The sequence below is a fragment of the Salvelinus alpinus genome, chromosome 2, assembly GCF_045679555.1.
Source record: "Salvelinus alpinus chromosome 2, SLU_Salpinus.1, whole genome shotgun sequence".
NCBI lineage: Eukaryota > Metazoa > Chordata > Actinopteri > Salmoniformes > Salmonidae > Salvelinus > Salvelinus alpinus.
Window position 1 is genome coordinate 51,506,240 of NC_092087.1, and position 21,507 is coordinate 51,527,746.

Below are 21,507 nucleotides of genomic sequence, written 5' to 3' on the forward strand. Positions count from 1 at the left end.
GACACTTGCCAGCTGGTCAGTGCATACTCTGAGCATGCATCCTGGTAATCTGTCTGGCCCTGCGGCCTTGTGAATGTTAACCTATGGAGAGTGTGATCACACAGTCGCCCCGAACAGCTGTCGTTATCATGCATGGTTCAGTGTTGCATGCCTCGAAGCAAGCATAGAAGGCATTAACTTGTCTGTTAGGCTCACGTTGCTGGGCAGCTTGGGCTGGTTTTCCATTTGTAATCTGTGATAGTTTGCAAGCCCTGCCACACTCGATGATAGTCAGAGCCGGCGTAGTTGGATTCGATTTTAGCCCTGTATTGGTGCATTGCCTGTTTGATGGCTCATCAGAGGTCGTAGCAGGATTTCTTATGTGCCCGGATTAGTGTCTCTCTCCTTGAAAGCGGCAGCTCTAGCCTTTAACTCAGTGAGGATGTTGCCTGTAATCCATGGCTTCTGGTTGGGATATGTATGTACGGTCACTGTGGGGAGGACATCGTCATGCACTTATTAATGAAGCCGGTGACTAATGTGGTAAACTCCTCAATGTCATCAGATGAATCCTGGGACATATCCCAGTCTGTGCTAGCAAAACAGTCCTGTAGCTTATCATCCGCTTCATCGGACCACTTCTGTATTGGTACTTCCTGTTTGAGTCTGCTTATAAATTGGAATCAGGAGGATAGAGATATGGTCAGATTTGCCAAATCGAGGGCGAGGGAGAGCTTTGTATGTGTCTCTGTGTGTGGAGTAAAGGTGATCTAGAGTTGTTTTTGCCTCTAGTTGCACAGGTGACACGTTGGTAGAAATGTGTTAAAAGGGATTTCAGTTTTCCTTCATTAACATCACCAGCCATTAATACACCTGGGAATCCCCCATCCCCACACCCAATGCTGATAGCTGCTTAACATTTTAAAATAGTTATTTTTACTTATTTGTCATGACATCATCCATAACCTCTGGGGCAAAATGTCAAAGTGTCTTTTATTTACCTTGTTGGGTATCTTCTTAAACTACACTATTCAAGCAAACGTCATTTCCTCAATAGGCAAGTGATCGCAAGTCAGCGGCTGCTCGCGTCGGAGTTTACTATATATGGGCAACGCCAGGCATACCGAGAGTGGCGTTTGCTTCCGTGTTTGTGCGATTAGCAGTCTAGACTAGCCGGTGGATCAGAGAGGTTTGGTGTTTCATTCATTTGGAGGAATTAATACAAAATCAGCGAACATGTCATATGAATTGAGTAAGTCGTTTAATTTATTTTGCTTTTTGAAACAATATACAATAAAGATGGTCCTTTAATCGCTTCCTCGTAACAAATTAAGTGCTTCACTGGAGAAGCAGCTAGCTAGCTAGCTTGCTTCGTGTATATTGCACAAACCTCGCCCAATTTGCATTTTCAATCACGTTTCTTGTGTTGAAAGCCGCCACACCGCTGCCAAGGTTCCTGTGTATAAATAGCTACGCATCCGTAATTGAGGTGATTTTCCTCTTATTGGATGGCGCTTGAAAGTGAACCTACTCGGTTTTGAAATTGCCATACGAAGTATGCAACGCAATATGACAATTCACGAGAATGTGGGTCGTTGTGCGTGCTTTTAGCAAATATATTACAGTCGCGCGCATAGTTGATATTTTTACATTGATCAGCTAAAAGCAGAGGTAGATGTCGGTCTATTTAATGATTGTCTTTGTGTTAGACTGCTATTTACAATATGTGACTTGCCTAGTTAAATGTTTTTTTGTTAAAAAAAAAATATATATATATTTTATTTCAATGACCTGGCATATTTACATAATACTAGCTAGTGTAATTCAGTTTGTATGAGTTGATTTGAAGTACAGTTTTGCTTTGTCCGTTTTTACAACCGCTGTTATCGGTGTGTGGGTTATTTACCAACCACATAGGTCAATGCCTAGACTAACCTATACCATGACTATAATCAGATAGCAATAATAATAACACACTTTTCCGTGTCATTCACACAGAGCATTTATTTGCCAGCCTCCCGCAGATGGAACGAGGAGTCGCCAAAGTCCTAGGTGGCGATCCCAAAGGCAACAACTTCCTCTATACCAATGGAAAGAGCGTAATCATCAGGAACATTAATGTAATTATTTCAATCCAGTCAATGTATCACCTGACACATTGTTGACTGCTGATAACCTTAAACTCATAGGCCTATATCTGAGTGTGTTCATGGAGAGTAAAATATGTGATCTGGGCTGCCTGGTCAGATTTATTATAGGATATAACCTCTTCCCCAGTCCATATTGCAGCTGTGTGCATTTAAAAAGTATTCTTGGGATGGCTGGTGTGGGTGTGAGACAACCTGTACCAATGTTAGAGTTCTGCTTAATCTCTGACAGAACCCTGCCATAGCTGATATCTACACTGAGCACCCTCATCAGGTTACTGTCGCCAAGTACGCCCCCAGTGGCTTCTACATTGCTTCTGGAGGTAGCTATGGGTTATCATGTCTTGTCATGCTTCAGATGCCAAGAAACAGGAAAGCTTTTCCAATTCACTCGCATCTCTTCTGTCAATGGATTTGGCATCTTCATTGTGAATGGTGAAAAGACCAGCTATAGATGTTTTGCATGTACCTAGAGTCATCTCATGCATGTTTATTCTGTGGAGATTATGTCATTTGCATAGAGCCAAATGGCCGGAGATAATTTTCATGGGAGTGATGCCAAATCTGCGACGTTCAAATGTAATGTTTCCTACAGATGTGTCTGGTAAGATCCGTATCTGGGACACTACCCAGAAGGAACACCTGCTGAAGTATGAGTACCAGCCTTTCGGGGGGAAAATCAAGGACATCGCATGGACTGAGGACAGCAAAAGGATTGCTTGTGTGGGAGAGGGACGTGAGAAGTGAGTCTATAGGGCCTAGTGCAGGACAGGGACATGAAGCCTACACACTTGTTTTCCAAATAAGCTCACAGGTTTTGCTAACAGTGCAGTATGTACACATTGGTGAACAATGGTTGAATGTCATTGACAATTGTATAAGCTTTAGGTCAGCAGTCATCAACACGTCTACTGGAGAGTTACAGGGTGTGCAGGCTTTTGTTCCACATCAACATTAACACACCTGATTGAATTTGAGAACCTGAGTCAGGGTTGTTTTTAGTAGGCACAAGACATTGTTTTAGAACAGATCCCAATAATAATGCTTATTTTTGGTTAAGGTGATACATATATATATATATATATATATATATATATATATATATATATATATATTTTTTTTTAATCCTTTTTATAGAAACTATTTTCTCTGAACACAACCCGGCATGTTGGTTCTTGGCTGGAACAAAAGCTTACTTCTCTTGAAATAGTAGTGGCCACCCCTGTTCTTAAAGTGAACATCCCAGTATCTGATAAATTCAATATTCCAGTATGTGACATATCATGTCTTAGACTTTTTTAAATATTTTTTAATGAGATATTTGCAATTTGGGACATGAATACTTATTACTTTTTTTCTCCCTAGAATGAATTGTTCTTATTGGATAGTGGGAACTTCGCAATCTTGTGAATGACTTGTTTAGATTTGATTCTGGCTCTTAGTGAATGTTTTGTAATTTCCTGTCTCACTTTTTTTTTTTTTATGTTTGTTCTTCCTCCCAGGTTCGGGGCTGTGTTCCTGTGGGACACTGGCTCCTCTGTGGGAGAGATCTCAGGCCACTCCAAAGTCATCAACAGCGTAGATATCAAGCAGACTCGCCCCTACCGTCTGATCTCCGGAAGCGATGACAATTGTGGAGCCTTCTTTGAGGGACCACCTTTCAAGTTCAAGTTCTCAATCACAGTGAGTGTGTGTGTGAGGTTCCCGAGAAAATATTGGAATTGGTTCTCAATGTCCATCAGTGTGTGGTTGGGAGGGACTTGTCTATAGGTCTAACTGTTGTCCTGACTATTGACTTTTGATACTATAGGCCGGATTCACTTGGGGGAATTCCGACCTGAGTTAAGCGCACGTAAATAGACCCTAATTTCCTTTTATGCACTTCTTTCCACGCATAGCTGACCGTTAACTTAAGCAAGGGAATAGCATGGTATTCACCCGCTATTCGTTTGTGGAGTAGATCAAATAAAGGTGTGGCAGAGACGCCGTATTCTGAATTTAATTCCACCACCTTTACACATGAGGAAACCACGAATAAGCTCTAGCGAACCTACTTGTTCCAAGTGGAAGAAGCATCCCATCTACTTAATTTCCCCCCGATAGAAATACCACCACTCTCTATGCACTGTAGTTTACAACTTGATAAGAGCTAGGTAAATGATTCATCTGTTTGGATAAGGGAATTGTAAATATAAATTACACTTTTTACACTGAACAAATGTATAAAATGTAACAATTTCAGAGATTTTACTAAGTTACAGTTCATATAAGGAAATTCGCCTGGGCCTAATCTATGGATTTCACATGACTGGGAATACATGTATGCATTTGTTCTTCACAGATGCCTTAATTCAAATGTTGTGACCATCATTTCTGTTGCATAGAGTTGATCAGGCTGTTGGTGGCCTGTGGAATGTTGTCCCACTGCAGGCAATGGAAGAACTGGGATATTTTCAGCTTCCAGAAATTGTGTACAGATCCTTGCGACATGGGGCTGTGCATGACGCTGAAACATGAGGTGATGGCGGCAGATGAATGGCACGATAATGGGCCTCAGGATCTCGTCACGGTATCACTATGCATTAAAATTGAGAAAATGCAATTGTTGTCTGTAGCTTATGCCTGCCCATACCATAACCCCACCGCCACTATGGGACACTCTGTTCACAACGTTGACATCAGTAAACCGCTCACCCACACAACGCCATTCTGCCATCTGACCGGTACAGTTGAAACCAGGATTCATCTGCGAAGAGCGCACTTCTCCAATGTGAGCATTTTGTCCGCTGAAGTTGGTTACGACGTCGAACGGCAGTCAAGACCCTGGTGAGGATGATGAGCTTCCCCAAGATAGTTTCTGGCAGTTTGTGCAGGTGAAGAAGCTGGATGTGGAGGTCATGGACTGGTATGGTTACACGTGGTCTGCGGTTGTGAGCCCTGTTGGACGTACTACCAAATTCTCTGTAAATTATGTTTGAGGTGGCTTATGGTAGTGAAATAAACATTCAGTTCTCTAGCAACAGCTCTGGTGGACATTCCTGCAGTCAGCACGTCAATTTGAGACATCTGTGACATTTTAGTGGCCTTTTATTGTCCCCAGTACAAGGTGCACCTGTGTAATGATCATGCTTCTTAATATGCCACACCTGTGGATGTATATTTCTTAAGTCTGAATTGGCCCCTTGGTGTTTGTCCTATGGCCGGGTTACCCCTGTTGTGTATACTTGGATACATTTGTTGACCGTGGAAGGCCTCAAGTCTACTTTGGTTTCTTGTAAAAGAGAGGAGATATACAGTGGGGAGAACAAGTATTTGATACACTGTCAATTTTGCAGGTTTTCCTACTTACAAAGCATGTAGAGGTCTGTACTTTTTATCATAGGTACACTTCAACTGTGAGAGATGGAATCTAAAACAAAAATCCAGAAAATCACATTGTATGATTTTTAAGTAATTAATTTGCATTTTATTGCATGACATAAGTATTTGATCACCTACCAACCAGTAAGAATTCCGGCTCTCACAGACCTGTTAGTTTTTCTTTGAGAAGCCCTCCTGTTCTCCACTCATTACCTGTATTAACTCCACCTGTTTGAACTCGTTACCTGTATAAAAGACACCTGTCCACACACTCAATCAAACAGACTCCAACCTCTCCACAATGGCCAAGACCAGAGAGCTGTGTAAGGACATCAGGGATAAAATTGTAGACCTGCACAAGGCTGGGATGGGCTACAGGACAATAGAAAAACAGCTTGGTGAGAAGGCAACAACTGTTGGCGCAATTATTAGAAAATGGAAGACGTTCAAGATGACGGTCAATCACCCTCGGTCTGGGGCTCCATGCAAGATCTCACCTCGTGGGGCATCAATGATCATGAAGAAGGTGAGGGATCAGCCCAGAACTACACAGCAGGACCTGGTCAATGACCTGAAGAGAGCTGGGACCACAATCTCAAAGAAAACCATTAGTAACACACCACGCCGTCATGGATTAAAATCCTGCAGTGCACGCAAGGTCCCCCTGCTCAAGCCAGTGCATGTCCAGGCCCGTCTGAAGTTTGCCAATGACCATCTGGATGATCCAGAGGAGGAATGGGAGAAGGTCATGTGGTCTGATGAGACAAAAATAGAGCTTTTTGGTCTAAACTCCACTCGCCGTGTTTGGAGGAAGAAGAAGGATGAGTACAACCCCAAGAACACCATCCCAACCGTGAAGCATGGAGGTGGAAACATCATTCTTTGGGGATGCTTTTCTGCAAAGGGGACAGGACGACTGCACTGTATTGAGGGAAGGATGGATTTGGCCATGTATCGCGAGATCTTGGCCAACAACCTCCTTCCCTCAGTAAGAGCATTGAAGATGGGTCGTGGCTGGGTCTTCCAGCATGACAACGACCCGAAACACACAGCCAGGGCAACTAAGGAGTGGCTCCGTAAGAAGCATTTCAAGGTCCTGGAGTGGCCTAGACAGTCTCCAGACCTGAACCCAATAGAAAATCTTTGGAGGGAGCTGAAAGTCCGTATTGCCCAGCGACAGCCCCGAAACCTGAAGGATCTGGAGAAGGTCTGTATGGAGGAGTGGGCCAAAATCCCTGCTGCAGTGTGTGCAAACCTGGTCAAGAACTACAGGAAACGTATGAACTCTGTAATTGCAAACAAAGGTTTCTGTACCAAATATTAAGTTCTGCTTTTCTGATGTATCAAATACTTATGTCATGCAATAAAATGCAAATTAAATACTTAAAAATTATACAATGTGATTTTCTGGATTTTTGTTTTAGATTCTGTCTCTCACAGTTGAAGTGTACCTATGATAAAAATGACAGACCTCTACATGCTTTGTAAGTAGGAAAACCTGCAAAATCGGCGGTGTATCAAATACTTGTTCTCCCCACTGTACTTTGTTTGTTGTGCTACGCTGCTGCTGGAATTAGTCTGGTCAAATGTTTTTATTTCTGATGTCTAAAGGGTTCCAGAACAGAAACCAAAAGCCTTCTCCATTTGTAGTGTACATATAGCGATGTGGTCAAGGAAGTACTCTTGTCTTGTGCCTACGCATTTATATTCTTAGCTACTTTTTTGAGTGGTTCTCAGTTTGTTCCACTCTTTGCTTTCACAGTATATTTTTTTGTGTGTACATTCACATGTTACATAGTCCACAACCCCCTTTAAAATCGGTTTTATATTTGTGAACGGCATTTCTACATTTTCAAAAAGGGAAGTACAGTCTACTACCAACTTATTCAGTAAAAACATTTTGGTGCATTATGCCTACCAAACACTACCGGTCTTGGCGCAGTCATCGTTAAGCAATTTTTTTGCATTTCCCCCAACTGCCCTTTTAGCAAGAAAGCTGTCTGTTTGGACTTGGCTTTGCAACAGGCTACCACCAATCACTGTTTGTTGTCTTGGACCACATCCATATACATTCAGTTCTTACACATCCCAATTTGAGTGCCATAGGGTAGCTTGGCAACAAATCTGGTGAGGGGAGATGACCCTAATAAAATAAATGCTTTTGTTTATTTTGGGCAGAGCTAAGTGTCATGCTTTGGCTTGACGTGTGTATTCACAAATCATGGCAAGCCTTGCAATGAGCTGAACATTAAACAAACACACTCACTGTTCATATGTCTGTTTACTCCCATGCTGTAATTATTCTTTAAGCAATGTTGCTGTAGATGGTAGTGCTGAACACTATACCATTTCCTCTGTTAGGACTCTAAGGGATACCCCTTTCAGTGATATAAAAATAGGCCTTAGATGTGGTTTCAATAGTCAAACCGGACAAGATAATGTGTCAATGTTGCGTCTGTCTGTAAATGTTTCTCAAACCTGATTCGTCTAACCAGCATGCACACCTAGATGGAGGCATCTTAAGAGCATTGCGTTTAGATCAAGTGCTTTGGAAATTCACGATTGCTGAAAACATTTGTATTCTGAGCTCCGTTTAGTTCCATGACAAGATAAATGAGACTTATCTGATCTATCAGATGGGTGTCATTGCAGGTTGAAAAGGGAGCTTTATGAAATGAAACAGACATTTCTCTGTATTTCCCCTAAGGGTCTCCAGTAGTAGGTTGTCCCTTCTGTGTGTGCATATTCTCTTTTAAAAGAGAAGGGGGTGGCTGTTCCTGAAAGCTGGACCAATGAGTAAGCTGCTTGAAATAACTTAATATTTTCAACAAATAGACTTAAACTTGACACGGTATAATTGACTTGGCGACAACAACCAATATACAAATGTAGCCCTCTTAAATCAACCAGAGAATCCAGAGTTATATTTGACTTTTTATAAAAGTTCTGGCTTTATAACTTTATTGACTTTATAATCCTGCTTTTTGGAATGGCCTGAAAGTGTCTAACAATCTCTCCTTCTCTACCCAATCCTAGGACCACAGCAGGTTTGTCAACTGCGTGCGTTTCTCTCCAGACGGGAACCGGTTTTGTACGGCTGGCGCTGACGGTCAGGTGAGTATGTGAGCTGGGACTAGATGCATAAAGTGCTCTCATTTCTAAATGCTGAAACAGATGAATGTAAATATCAAATAAAAGGTGACCTTCTGTACTGTCCCCTCATATGAATCATTTGATCTCAAATCCAAAATTCTGGAGTATAGTGCCCCATTAAAATAAAATGTAGCTTCACTGTCAAATACATATGATGTTGAGTGTAGTTCTAGTTTGGTAGAGGGGAGTAAGAGTACAGTAGGAAACAGCTGTGAATTAGCACATTTTGTCAGATACATTTCAGTGAAGCCACAATTGCTGACTGTAGGGCAGTAGCAGTCACGTGTTTCTTCCTGATGGTGAATGGATGCAATTTAACCGTATGTTGCTGGTTCTTACTCGTTACTCTGTTTTCCTAGATCTTCCTGTACGACGGAAAGACTGGTGAGAAGATTTGCGCTCTGGGCGGAGCCAAGGCCCACGAGGGAGGAGTCTATGCCGTAAGTACCTCACAGGCTTCCGTATCGTTTTTATTTTCCACGTCAACGTTTAACTCTGACTTGTGGTTTGAAACGTGTAGTCATTGGGTTTTTACTTTAGCCTGCTGAGAATGGAAACTTGTGTTTTTTTTTTCTTCCCTTCAGCATAACTTGTCAGGCTCCAATGATGAGGGGGTGAACACCCAGTCCAGATTAAAGTGGCCATGTAGTCTTCCAGAGGGGCTTGAATGTAAACAAGCTAAATGGATGCTTTCCTTTTCAAATTAGAAGTGCAATCTATTCCTGTGAAAAGAAGACCTACTTACTTTCATTTCCCCCTAAGAATTCTTTTTTCATCTTGTATACCCCAACAATGCTTTTTTTTTTCTTTTTTTTTTTCCCATGAATGTTTTTGACCCTTTTTATTTTAACAGGGTAGACATTGAGACCTAGGTCTCTTTTACAAATTTGCCCTGTATATACAACAGAAATATTGACATTCTACCCCCCCATAAAAAGTGTGTGTATATATAGAACATCAAGATGAAATGTATTTAAATGTTGTTCCAGCAATAGAGTGCATCACAACTAAAAGCAGCTTTACCTAGCTCAGTGGAGACCGTAGGAACCTCAAGAGTTAACCAATCCTGTGAATGGGTTATGCAACTCGGGTGTGTCTGTACTTCAACAGCAGTGTTAGATAAGACGAAATTCATGAAGTAGGGCCTTGTAAACAAAAGGGGCCTAATGTAGAGATCTCCGGGTCTTTAGCGAAGACCAGCCAACCTTTTGTTGCAGGATGACACGATAAGTATCAAAACTGTCACCTGTAACAAAACGAAGGGCACTCTGGTAGTAGCAGCTGTGCTTTGATAAATATCACATAATCAAGAACAGATAAGGTTGACTGAATAATCTGCTTCCAACTTTAAATAACCAGATAATTAAAAAAGAAATGTAACATCTTATCCATATTAATCCAAATGCCTAAGTATGTATATGCGGGAACATGTTCATTTGGAGAACCATCTGAGTGAACATGTAGTTCATCTGAAACCTATCGAGTTTAAAAACATGCATTTAATTTTGCCTGTCTTAAGCACAACTTTTAAATCAGCAAGGGTTTCCTTCATAGCTATAAAATCTGATCAGTTTTAACAGAGCCAGATCTACGGTCAGGTCAATAGCATGCATAATGGTATCATCGGCATATAGATGAAGTTTACAATTTTTAACAGATTGACCAATGGTTTTTATATAAATAGTGACGCTCAACCCCTGTGGTACACCTTTTTGTACTTAAATTCAGATTTAACCACATCAATCACGATAACCGCAGGCGTCAGAGCTCAGGCCTATCAATGACAACTCATTCAATAAAATAGCATGATCAACAGTATCAAGCTTTTGACAGGTCCACAAACAAAGCAGCGTATTTAGTTTGTATCTAAAGCATTGACAAGCTCATTAACTACAGTGGTTGCTGAAATGGTGCTACACCCAGGCCTAAACCCTGATTTGGTTTATATTCAAAATACATTTCTCAGATTTAAATGGCAAAGTTGTAAATTTACCAAGGATTCAAGAATCTTAGACAAGGAAGACTTGAAATGGGTCAACAATGAAGATCACTACTATCCCCGCCCTTATGTAGTGGCGCGAGCTAATTTCCATACTTTTTGAGTATTTCCTGTTCACAATGTTAAATAAAGACTGTGTTATTGAGCCAACAATGATGGGCACTGCACACAAACAGACCAGGATCAAATTTGTCCGCCCCTGTGGGTTTCTCGTCTATTGCTAGCAAAGCATCCAGAACTTATTTTTCTGTAAATAGTCAAAGCTTACTTTAAATAGTCCCCTATCAGCGTCCAGACCAATATTCACGATGGTGGGCTTAAGTTCTTTCAAAGAGAGCCCACTGAAATAAAATGGTGGTTTTTAATGCATCAATGATGGCTTTTTTTCTGTAATGAGGCCAGGGTCTGAATTAATTTGTTTTGGCGGAGGAAGTAGAACCCTTTAGGGATTTGAGTTTTCCAAATGTGCATTTATTTTTTTAATTTAGCCAGGTTCCCATTACTATCCGAAAGAGCGGTTACATAATAATCAGGTTTAGTCTTTCTGATTTGTCTTACACAATGATTCCTCAGTTCCTTAAAAGTTTACCAGCCTAAGCCTGTGTTCCTGGCCTTGAGATAAATAAACATAATTACTGATCTTATCACTGGCACTGTCAATTAACACATGAAATTCTATACATATTTGTGGATTAATTTACTTCTACTCTATGCCTCCATTTGTATTTGATAATGTTTTTGAGCAAGGAAAATTGTCATGCTTTCCCAGCTTATACCACAAGAGAAACCGTAGCTGAACAGGTTTCTGCTGAAAGCACTGATAACCGACAGTGATTCGACGCTTCCAATCTGTGACCTTGTGTCCACTCCTTCCCTCTGTTCTCCTCCAGGTGAGCTGGAGCCCCGACAGCTCCCAGCTCATCTCTGCCTCGGGCGACAAGACGGTGAAGCTTTGGGACGTAGGCACCAGCACAGCCCTCACCACCTTCAACATGGGCGCCGACGTCATGGACCAGCAGCTGGGCTGCCTGTGGCAGAAGGACCACCTGCTCAGCGTCTCCCTGTCTGGTTACATCAACTACCTGGACAAAAGCAACCCTGACCGGCCGCTCCGCACCATCAAGGTCAGCCCAAAGCGTCTTCTTTAACACTACACAATTTTCAGAATGTTATGTTCATAGTGTGAAAGCAGCTTAAAGGAGTTGGGGATCCAGAGTCAGGGCTGGAGGGGTTGTTAAGATTAGGGTTTTCTTTTGAACTCTTTACAGACACAACTGGCAGGCTTTATCTCCTGATATTGACGGACCGCCCAGAAACGGTCCCTAGCAGATTTATTTACATGATAAGCACTCTATGAACGTCATCTGTATCCTGATCACAAAACCGTCCTTTAAAAAATGATTCTCAAGCCACTTGTTGCTCGACACATGCACGTAGCTCAGTGACAGGACAGGAAATGGCATACAAGTGGTTCTCGGCAGTCACCAAAATTCAATAGTTAATTTGACAGTTTTCTGGAGAACGCTAAAAGTTGCTTATTGATTTGAAATGCTGAAATCGTGCCCGAACTGAAAGTGTCACAACTGATGGTTTTGAGTCAAACTGAATGAATGTTCTGCTCCACTAATCATTTGATGACTGGGTGCTAAACAATACGTCTCTCTTTATCATGTGCCTTACAGGGTCACAGCAAATCCATTCAGTCCTTGACGGTTCACAAAAACGGGGGGCGTTCTTACATCTACTCGGGCAGCCATGACGGGCACATCAATATCCTTTCACTGGGAGGAGGGCATGCTGTGTCAACACTGAGGCCTATTAAGCATGAGCGCCGCTTTCCGCTGAGTCCATTTCCCCTGAGTGAATGGGAATTATATAATGGGGTCTGATTGGCATTTGGATCACGAGGCTAATAAATACCCTCAAGGTGTAATAGTCAAGGCCTTGTGTATGCAGAATCCAACAGCATGATTGGCACTTATGAAGACTCGCATAAAATCAAATAGCCATTTCTGCATGTGTCCCATAGCTGCTGCTGATGTCATCGTCTCGGGTAGATTAGCAGGAGGCCCACACCGCTGTTATGGTTTTATGGTCCCTTGCGTTTAAGTTAAGCCCATGAGACCTGCTCCACTGCCCTCTCCTGGTCTGTCAGATGATCCTTAACCGTGGCCTCCACATTACTGGGACGCAGAGACCGGGGAGAACAACGACTTCTCAGGGAAGGGCCACAGCAACCTGGTCACCAAGATGGCTGTGGACGATGCTGACCAGCTGGTGACCTGCAGCATGGACGACACGGTTCGCTTCACCAGCGTGACCAAGAAAGAATACAGGTGGGTCCAGACGCGATCGACTTTAAGGTAGAACGCCAGAAGTGCACTTGGCGTAGTGTGTGTGATTTTTTTTTTTTTGGGGGGGAGACTTATCCTGATATGAGAGAGGGATACATTTCACTGAACTCTTGAACAGCTTCCTATGGAATATTTTTATGTTGACCTCTTATCTGTAGTTGGGGTAGCTTTGTGATAATACTGCCTGCTTTCAAGATTTTCACTTATTCTCATTGGGCAAGCTCCAGCAGTTTTGATGTCATACATTATGTTAATTTATAAACCCGGAGCAACATCTATATTTGACACATCCTTTGATACACCGTTACATTTTATTAAGAGGGGAAAGTACACGTTAATAGGGATCTATTGACATCAGACATATTTTTCACCCAGAGGACTTAAAGGTCCATGTTTAATGGAAAAAGGATTCTATGGTACTTTGTTGTTTTTGGCAGTGCTTCCAACCTGGTAAAGATGGATGTCCAACCTAAACATGTGTCAGTAGCAGCAGGGGGGCTCGCTTTGACTGTGTGCATCGGACAGGTAACCCAAGTCAACTCCTGACGTGTGCCCACTCATGTCATGCAGGCGTCATAGTTGGAGTGTTTTGTAGTCTGGGTTGGGGGGTCAAAATGAATTTAATTGACTCAGAATGGGTCTGTGGCTTGTCTGTGCTAGATAATGTTAATATTGACTGTGTGTGATGGTCCTCAGGTGGTGTTTTTGAAAGACAAGAAGAAGGTGTTCACGCTGGACAGTCTGGACTACGAGCCGGAAGCAGGAGCAATCCACCCCGGGGGCAGCACTGCGGCAGTGGGCGGGGCAGTAAGTCTTCCTATAGCAACTTCATTTGAACTGGAACTATTATATTGTGGTGTTGGATCAGAAGAAATAGAATTTCAAGATCTATTGGGCGATGTCTTGTGTCAAATTGTCAAGCAGTCTAATGTTTACACTTGCATCAGGGGCACAATTAATCATTGCTATGAAACACTTCAGAATGTACTTAAAACTGGGTCAGATCGAACTACTATATATTTCTCCCCTTGTCATTGGCATTTCTCATTGCCGCCTCTCGCTCTCCTCCTGGCAGGATGGAAAGGTCCGCTTGTATTCTGTCCAAGGCAACACTCTGAAGGACGAGGGGAAGAGCGTGGAGGCCAAGGGGCCAGTCACAGACATGGCCTACTCCAAAGATGGCGCCTACCTGGCCGTCACTGACGAGAAGAAGGTCGTCACAGTCTTCACAGTGGCAGACAATTACTCGGTACGCAGCCTCTCGCATGTCCCTCTGAAGCAAAATTTGCAAAAACAAGCCTCATTAACGTGTTCTTCCGTATTCGCTGTCCTGAATGCTAGACTTATAAACGTGTTTACAAGAAATGTATTCCTAAAGCCCAATGAACAGCAAATGCCATTTGGGTTTATGAATATCAATCAGTCGTGTGGAGTAGACTTTTTATTTTCCATGGTGGATTCTGCATCCATTTCTGTTTATTCCCCCTTCAACAGGTCAAAAATGATTTTTATGGACACCACGCAAAAGTGGTCACCCTGGCCTGGTCTCCCGACAACGAGCACTTTGCCAGTGGTGGGATGGACATGATGGTCTATGTTTGGACAGTGAATGACGCAGACAAGAGACTGAAGATCCCAGGTGAGGGCCAAAATAGTATTCAGTGAGCAGAGGTATACACAAAGTATATTGATTTACCCCCCCCCCCCCCCCCTGTCGGGATATTGAAAGCCCCTGTGTAACCGTATCCAGATATTTCAAACCAGCACTATGGAAACTGAAGGTTTGAATGGATACTGTGTCACCACCTCTCCTTTCTGTAGCCAACATTTAGCGCTGGTAGCTAAATATACCTTTTTCTGCAGGTACTTAGCTTTTTGTCTGGACAACAATAGCTAAAAAATACACCTTTTTCAGTGCCTCTTACAAATGACAAAGCATCTTAGATTTTTATTACCATTGCTGATGAATCTTGCAGAATTTCTCAAATGTCCCCCAAAAGAAATATATTCACCACCACTGGATGGCAGTCAGCATTATTCCTTCCTGTCTTCTGCAGGAAGACAGTCCAAATGCTCACACTTTTCAGTGGAAAACCAAACACTCTACTTTTTAGCAGTAACACATACTGTATATGCACTCCCAATTCTAAAATGTTAGTGTTATGACATCTCTTGATAACTAGACATTTGCCCCGTTATGTTTTTTTTGGCTGTGTCACTGTGAAATGACTGTTCTCCCATCCCTTTCCAGATGCCCACAGGTTGCACCATGTCAGTGGCCTGGCCTGGATAGATGAGCACACTCTAGTGACCACCTCTCATGACGCCAGCGTCAAGCAGTGGACTCTTAAATTCTGATCGTCACAAGACTGGATCATTAGGGACAAGGACTACTGTAGACCTCTCTCCCTTTCACTTTCTGTATCTAATTGATGGTCTCTTGTCAGCAACCCCTGAAATAGTCAGTCTGTCATTGTAGGGAAAAGCTCATATTTAAAACAAAGTCCCAACGCTGTTTTATTCTTTGAAGCTTTTAAATGATTAATTAATCCACAAACAAAGAAAAGGACCCAAATAGCAGCACTTGATATCTTGAGCTTTTCTGATCAAGAGAACCAATTTAAGATCAACATTCCAGAGGCAACAGCCTTATCTCAGTTAAAACTGAAATGCCTGTCTGTGTTGTTGGAGGGTCATTTCATCTCAACTCAGGGAATTAAATGAAATTCAATTTATGAATTGAATTAAGTCCTTATTGAAAATAATGGAGGTATATTTTGGTTACAATCCTGAATGGCGTTGAGAATGAATGGCCCTCCAACTGCTTGCCTGTTAGTTTGTTACCACTTGTATGGGGGTGGGTATTTAGTTCTCAATTTTCTTTGACTCCATAATTTGTTGTAATTCACAATTTCTAGTTGGAACAAATGTGGTTGGTAGAGCAATAATAGGAACTTTAAACAACAAAGAAATTAATCATGTATTCAAAGAAGCTCCTGTACTGTTGCTGTGTGTTTGTTTTGCCTCACGATGCTCCCGCGTCTCACTTTTTATTATATATTTTTTGATGCTTCCACTTTTTTTTTTTTTTTTTTTCTAAGGGTGGATGTGATTCATAATATTAATGACAAAAATAAATTTTTATGCATTTCTAGCAACTCATGTCCATTTCGTGCTACTCATGCTTATTGCTAACTGTGCTTGTTAAACATCTCATTACCAGGAGGGTAATGGGTACCAGTTACTGGGCTAATCAAGGGGTGACAATTTGCTTTATGATGATTGGAGAACCCATGCGCGTAGGTCTACAGGACTTCCAAAATCAAACTCTCTTGTAGTGGTCAGTATAACTTTTCAGGAATAGAGGAATGGTCCCGTGTGGCTCAGTTGGTAGAGCATGGCGCTTGCAACGCCAGGGTTGTGGGTTCATTCCCCACGGGGGGACCAGGATGAATATGTATGAACTTTCCAATTTGTAAGTCGCTCTGGATAAGAGCGTCTGCTAAATGACTTAAATGTAAATGAATAACAAATCTCAAGTGATAGACGTTCGACTTCTGATCACACCATTTGTGTTAGTTGTTCCTTAAGATATAATGCAACTATTCAAAAATTATTATTCTGAGTGCGCGGGACCTTAATGTTTTTTGGGCCACCTCGACTATAAATATTTTGGACTTTGGTCATGCACCAGATTGCGCAATGTTAAAAAAAACGAATTGAAACATTGAACTACAGTGACAAACTTGCTGTTATAACCCAATTAACTCCCCATCCGATTTGTGTTGTATTTAACCATGTGAAGAATGGAATATGAACGTATCAATGTGACCTTTTGGGAACTGCACAACAATGCATTCAACCGAAATGTGTCTCACATTTAACTGAGTGCGAGAGGCTGCCCTAATCGGCATCTGGGGAGCAGTTGTTTGAGGTTAACTGCCTTGCTCAAGTGCAGAAGAGCAGATTTCTCCACCTTGCTGGCTCTGGATTTGAATGGTGACCTTTCGGTTACTGGGCCAACGCTCTAACCGCTAGGCTACCTGTTGCCCGGATCACAGGGTAAATGTATGTATGCCTTGCTAAGAAATTGTCGCCCATTCATTCATTACTCGTTTACTCTCTTGATGCCTCCATGCTGTTCTTGTCAGAGCGAAGTGCTTAATGTCTTTTGGTGGGGTGGCAAAGCTTAATGATGTTTTGATAAAAGCACCAAATTTGGCACATACAGTACCAGTCAAATGTTTGTACACACCTAACCATTCAAGGGGTTTTATTTTTAATATTTTCTACATTGTAGCCCTAACCCTAACTATGGAATCAAGTATTAACCAAAAGTGTTAAACAAATCAATCTATTCTTTTGATTCTTCAAAGTAGCCATCCTTTGCCTTGACTGCCAAGAGTGTGCAAAGCTTTCTCTCAACCAGCTTCACCTGGAATGCTTTTCCAACAGTCTTGAAGGAGTTCCCACATGCTGAGCACTTGTTGGGTGCTTTTCCTTCACTCTGCGGTCCAACTCATCTCAATTGGGTTGAGGTCGGGTGATTGTGGAGGCCAGGTCATCTGATGCAGTGCTCTATCACTCTCCTTCTTGGTCAAATAGCCCTTACACAGCCTGGAGTTGTGTTGGGTCCTTGCCCTGTTAAAAAACAAATGATAGTCCCACTAAGCGCAAACCAGATGGGATGGTGTATCGCTACAGATTGCTGTGGTAGCCATGCTGGTTAAGTGTGCCTTGAATTCTAAATAAATCACTGACGGTGTCACCAGCAAAACACCATCACACCTCCTGTATGCTTCACGGTGGGAACCACACATACGGAGATCATTGGTTAACCTACTCTGCGTCTCACAGATGCAGCAGTTGGAAACACATCTCAAATTTGGACTCATCAGACGAAAGGACAGATTTCCACCGGTTTAATGTCCATTGCTTGTTTCTCGGCCAAAGCTAGTCTTCTTATTAGTGTCCTTTAGTAGTGGTTTCTTTGCAGTAATATGACCATGAAGGGCTGATTCACGCAGTATCATCTGAACAGTTGATGGTGAGATGTGTCTGTTCTTGAACTCTGAAGCATTTATTTGGCCTGCAATTTCTGAGGCTGGCAACTCTAATGAACTTATGCTCTGCAGCAGAGGTAACTCTGGGTCTTCCTTTCCTGTGGCAGTCCTCATGAGAGCCAGTTTCATCATGGCGCTTGATGGTTTTTGCGACTGCACTTGAAGAATCGTTCAAAGGTCTAGAAATGTTCCGGATTGACTGACCATGTCTTAGAGTAATGGACTGTTGTTTCTCTTTGCTTATTTGAGCTGTTCTTGCCATAATATGGACTTGGTCTTTTACCAAATAGGGCTATCTTTTGTATATCTTCCCTTACCTTGTCACAACACAACTGATTATCTCAAACGCATTAAGAAGGAAATAAATTCCACATTAACTTTTAACAAGGCACACATGTTAATTGAAATGCATTCCAGGTGACTACCTTATGAAGCTGGTTGAGAGAATGCCAAGCGTGTGCAAAGATGTCATCAAGGCAAACCGTGGCTACTTTGAATTATCTCAAATATAAAATATTTGTTTAACACTTTTTTTGGTTACTACATGATTTCATATGTGTTGTCTTCACTATTATTCTACAATGTATAAAATAACACAAGAAAAACCCGTGAATGAGTAGGTGTGTTCAAACGTTTGACTGGTACTGTATAAGATAACACATGTTTTCATGTTATATTCAATGAGACCATGAATACAGTAAAACTACAAAATAAGCTGGATGTTTTAAACCACCTCAGATTCTGGAGGATTCTATTAAACATAACATACTTTACTTACCAACAATGTGATATAGTATACATTATACGGCCACAGTCAAATTAGACTATTTTAACAATTTAGTCCAGGAATTCTCTGAATATCAACAGAGATCATTTTAACAGAATTGGTTGTATTGTAATACTTACAAAATCAAATGCCTGTACTAGAATCTGAATAGCAGTTTGACAGAGATTGTGTGAGTATCTGGAATATTCTCTCCAACGTTCATCAAGGTATGATCATGAATATGACCAAAGTCATGGGATGGAAAATATCTTCCATTGCAATCATATTGTGAAATGAGTGCAATCAATCTTTAAGTGTGTGAGCAACAGTACCAACTATTGTATATACTGTATCCCTTAGTTACAGTATCAATCTAGCTATCTTATCCAATTAATTTGGACATTTAACTCAATACTCTTCTCATTGTTATTTTTAATGGGGTAGCATTAGTACTAGGCACACAAAATATAAACCTTAACCTGAGATATAAAAAACAATATATTCCGAAAATTATCCAAATTGATCACCATATACAAATGTTTAACTATATCTACACGCCAATAGTTACATTAGAACACTAATGGATGGCCCTGCATAACACATTTTGTCTTGGATGAAGTGTTCTTATCCTGACAAACTTAGAGGGGGGCTAAATTACCATAGAATGGTAACACAGAGCGCGTCATCAAATGCTTTAGAAATGTGTATTTGTGTGTATCATTAGTTACAGTAATCATCTTCAATAATCTGTCATCATGGATTCGGAATATATATATATATGGTTTATACACAAAAAAAATTGTATTCAGTGATAATGGCCAAAATATATCATTACCTCAAAGAAAGGTGTGACTGCGTTTACACTTGACCCCTTAGTTCCAATATCTCTGCCCCAGATTGTCTGATCCTCACAAGGGAAAGTGCTTATTGTTTGGAACTTTCTTTCCGAGTAGTTAAAGGGAAGTTCTGGTGGTCAGGTCTGCACAACGCTGGCCTGACCAATAAGAATCCATGTTCCAAGGCTGTTTTAATCACGTCGACTAGAATATGCTCCAGGGCGCCTGTGGGAATGACGTCAATTTTTATTTATTTGTTATTCATTTCACCTTTATTTAACCAGGTAGGCTAGTTGAGAACAGGTTCTCATTTACAACTGCGACCTGGCCAAGATAAAGCAAAGCAGTGCGACACAAACAACAACAAAGAGTTACTCATGGAATAAACAAAACATACAGCCAATAACACTAGAAAAAAAAGTCTATATACAGTGTGTGCAAATGAAGTTAGATAAGCAACAAATAGGCCATAGTGGTGAAATAATTACAATTGAGCAATTAAACACTGGAGTGATAGATGTGCAGAAGATGAATGTGCAAGTAGAGATTCTGGGGTGCAAGGGAGCAAATAAAAATGGGTGGGCGATTTACAGATGGGCTGTGTACAGGTGCAGTGATCTATGAGCTGCTCTGACAGCTGGTGCTTAAAGTTAGAGAGGGAGATATGAGTCTCCAGCTTCAGGGATTTTTGCAGTTAGTTCCAGTCATTGGCAGCAGAGAACTGGAAGGAAAGGTGGCCAAATGAGGAATTGGCTTTGGGGATGACCAGTGAAATATACCTGCTTGAGTGTGTGCTACGGGTGGGTACTGCTATGGTGACCAGTGAGCTGAGATAAGGCAGGGCTTTACCTAGCAAAGACTTATAGATGACCTGGAGCCAGTGGGTTTTGGCGGCGAATGTGAAGCGAGGGCCAGCCAACGAGAGCATACAGGTCGCAGTGGTGGGTAGTATATGGGACTGTGATAGACTGCATCCGATTTGCTGAGTAGAGTGTTGGAGGCTATTTTGTAAATGACATCGCCGAAGTCAAGGATCGGTAGGATAGTCAGTTTTACGAGGGTATGTTTGGCAGCATGAGTGAAGGAGGCTTTGTTGCGAAATAGGAAGCCAATTCTAGATTTAATTTTGGATTGGAGATGCTTAATGTGAGTCTGGAAGGAGAGTTTACAGTCTAACCAGACACCTAGGTATTTGTAGATGTCCACATATTCTAAGTCAGAACCGTCCAGAGTAGTGATGCTAGTCGGGCGGGCAGGTGCTAGTAGCGATTGGTTGAAAAGCATGCATTTAGTTATACTAGCAGTTGGAGGCCACGGAAGGAGTAGTGTATGGCATTGAAGCTCGTTTGGAGGTTTGTTAACACAGTGTCCAAAGAAGGGCCAGATGTATACAGAATGGTGTCGTCTGCGTAGAGGTGGATCAAAGAATCACCAGCAGCAAGAGCAACATCATTGATATATGCAGAGAAAAGAGTGGGCCGAGAATTGAACCCTGTGGCACCCCCATAGAGACTGCCAGAGGTCCGGACAACAGGCCCTCCGATTTGACACACTGAACTCTATCGGAGAAGTAGTTGATGAACCAGGTGAGGCAGTCATTTGAAAAACCAAATGTTTCTATTTTTTATTTGGGTATATTATATCAGCTGGTTACTGTAGTTTGATAAATGGGTCTTTATCCAATCATAACTACTTTTTCTACATGTAATATGGATGTTTGTCATTTTTATGCCACATGACTTCTTTTAATTTTTCATTGGGAATCTACTGATGAATTAACATGAAAACAATAACGTTATAGTTTAATTCAACAAATGTATTCATTCACATCGTAGTGTTTTGATGCCGTT

At 41.6% G+C, this 21,507-nt stretch overlaps 1 protein-coding gene across 1 annotated transcript; it reads left to right on the top strand.

Annotated features, from left to right (window-relative positions):
• Positions 1-1,024: 1,024 nt before the first annotated feature.
• LOC139543438 (WD repeat-containing protein 1-like) lies at positions 1,025-16,154 on the top strand. The gene is made up of 15 exons (XM_071349544.1): positions 1,025-1,231; positions 1,978-2,099; positions 2,359-2,449; positions 2,722-2,869; positions 3,629-3,809; positions 8,523-8,600; positions 8,999-9,079; positions 11,529-11,762; positions 12,321-12,413; positions 12,823-12,974; positions 13,430-13,517; positions 13,689-13,799; positions 14,068-14,241; positions 14,487-14,631; positions 15,244-16,154. The coding sequence occupies exons 1-15, from the start codon at positions 1,216-1,218 to the stop codon at positions 15,348-15,350; spliced, it is 1,821 nt and encodes a 606-aa protein (XP_071205645.1). The 5' UTR covers positions 1,025-1,215; the 3' UTR covers positions 15,351-16,154.
• The last annotated feature ends 5,353 nt before the right edge of the window (positions 16,155-21,507 follow it).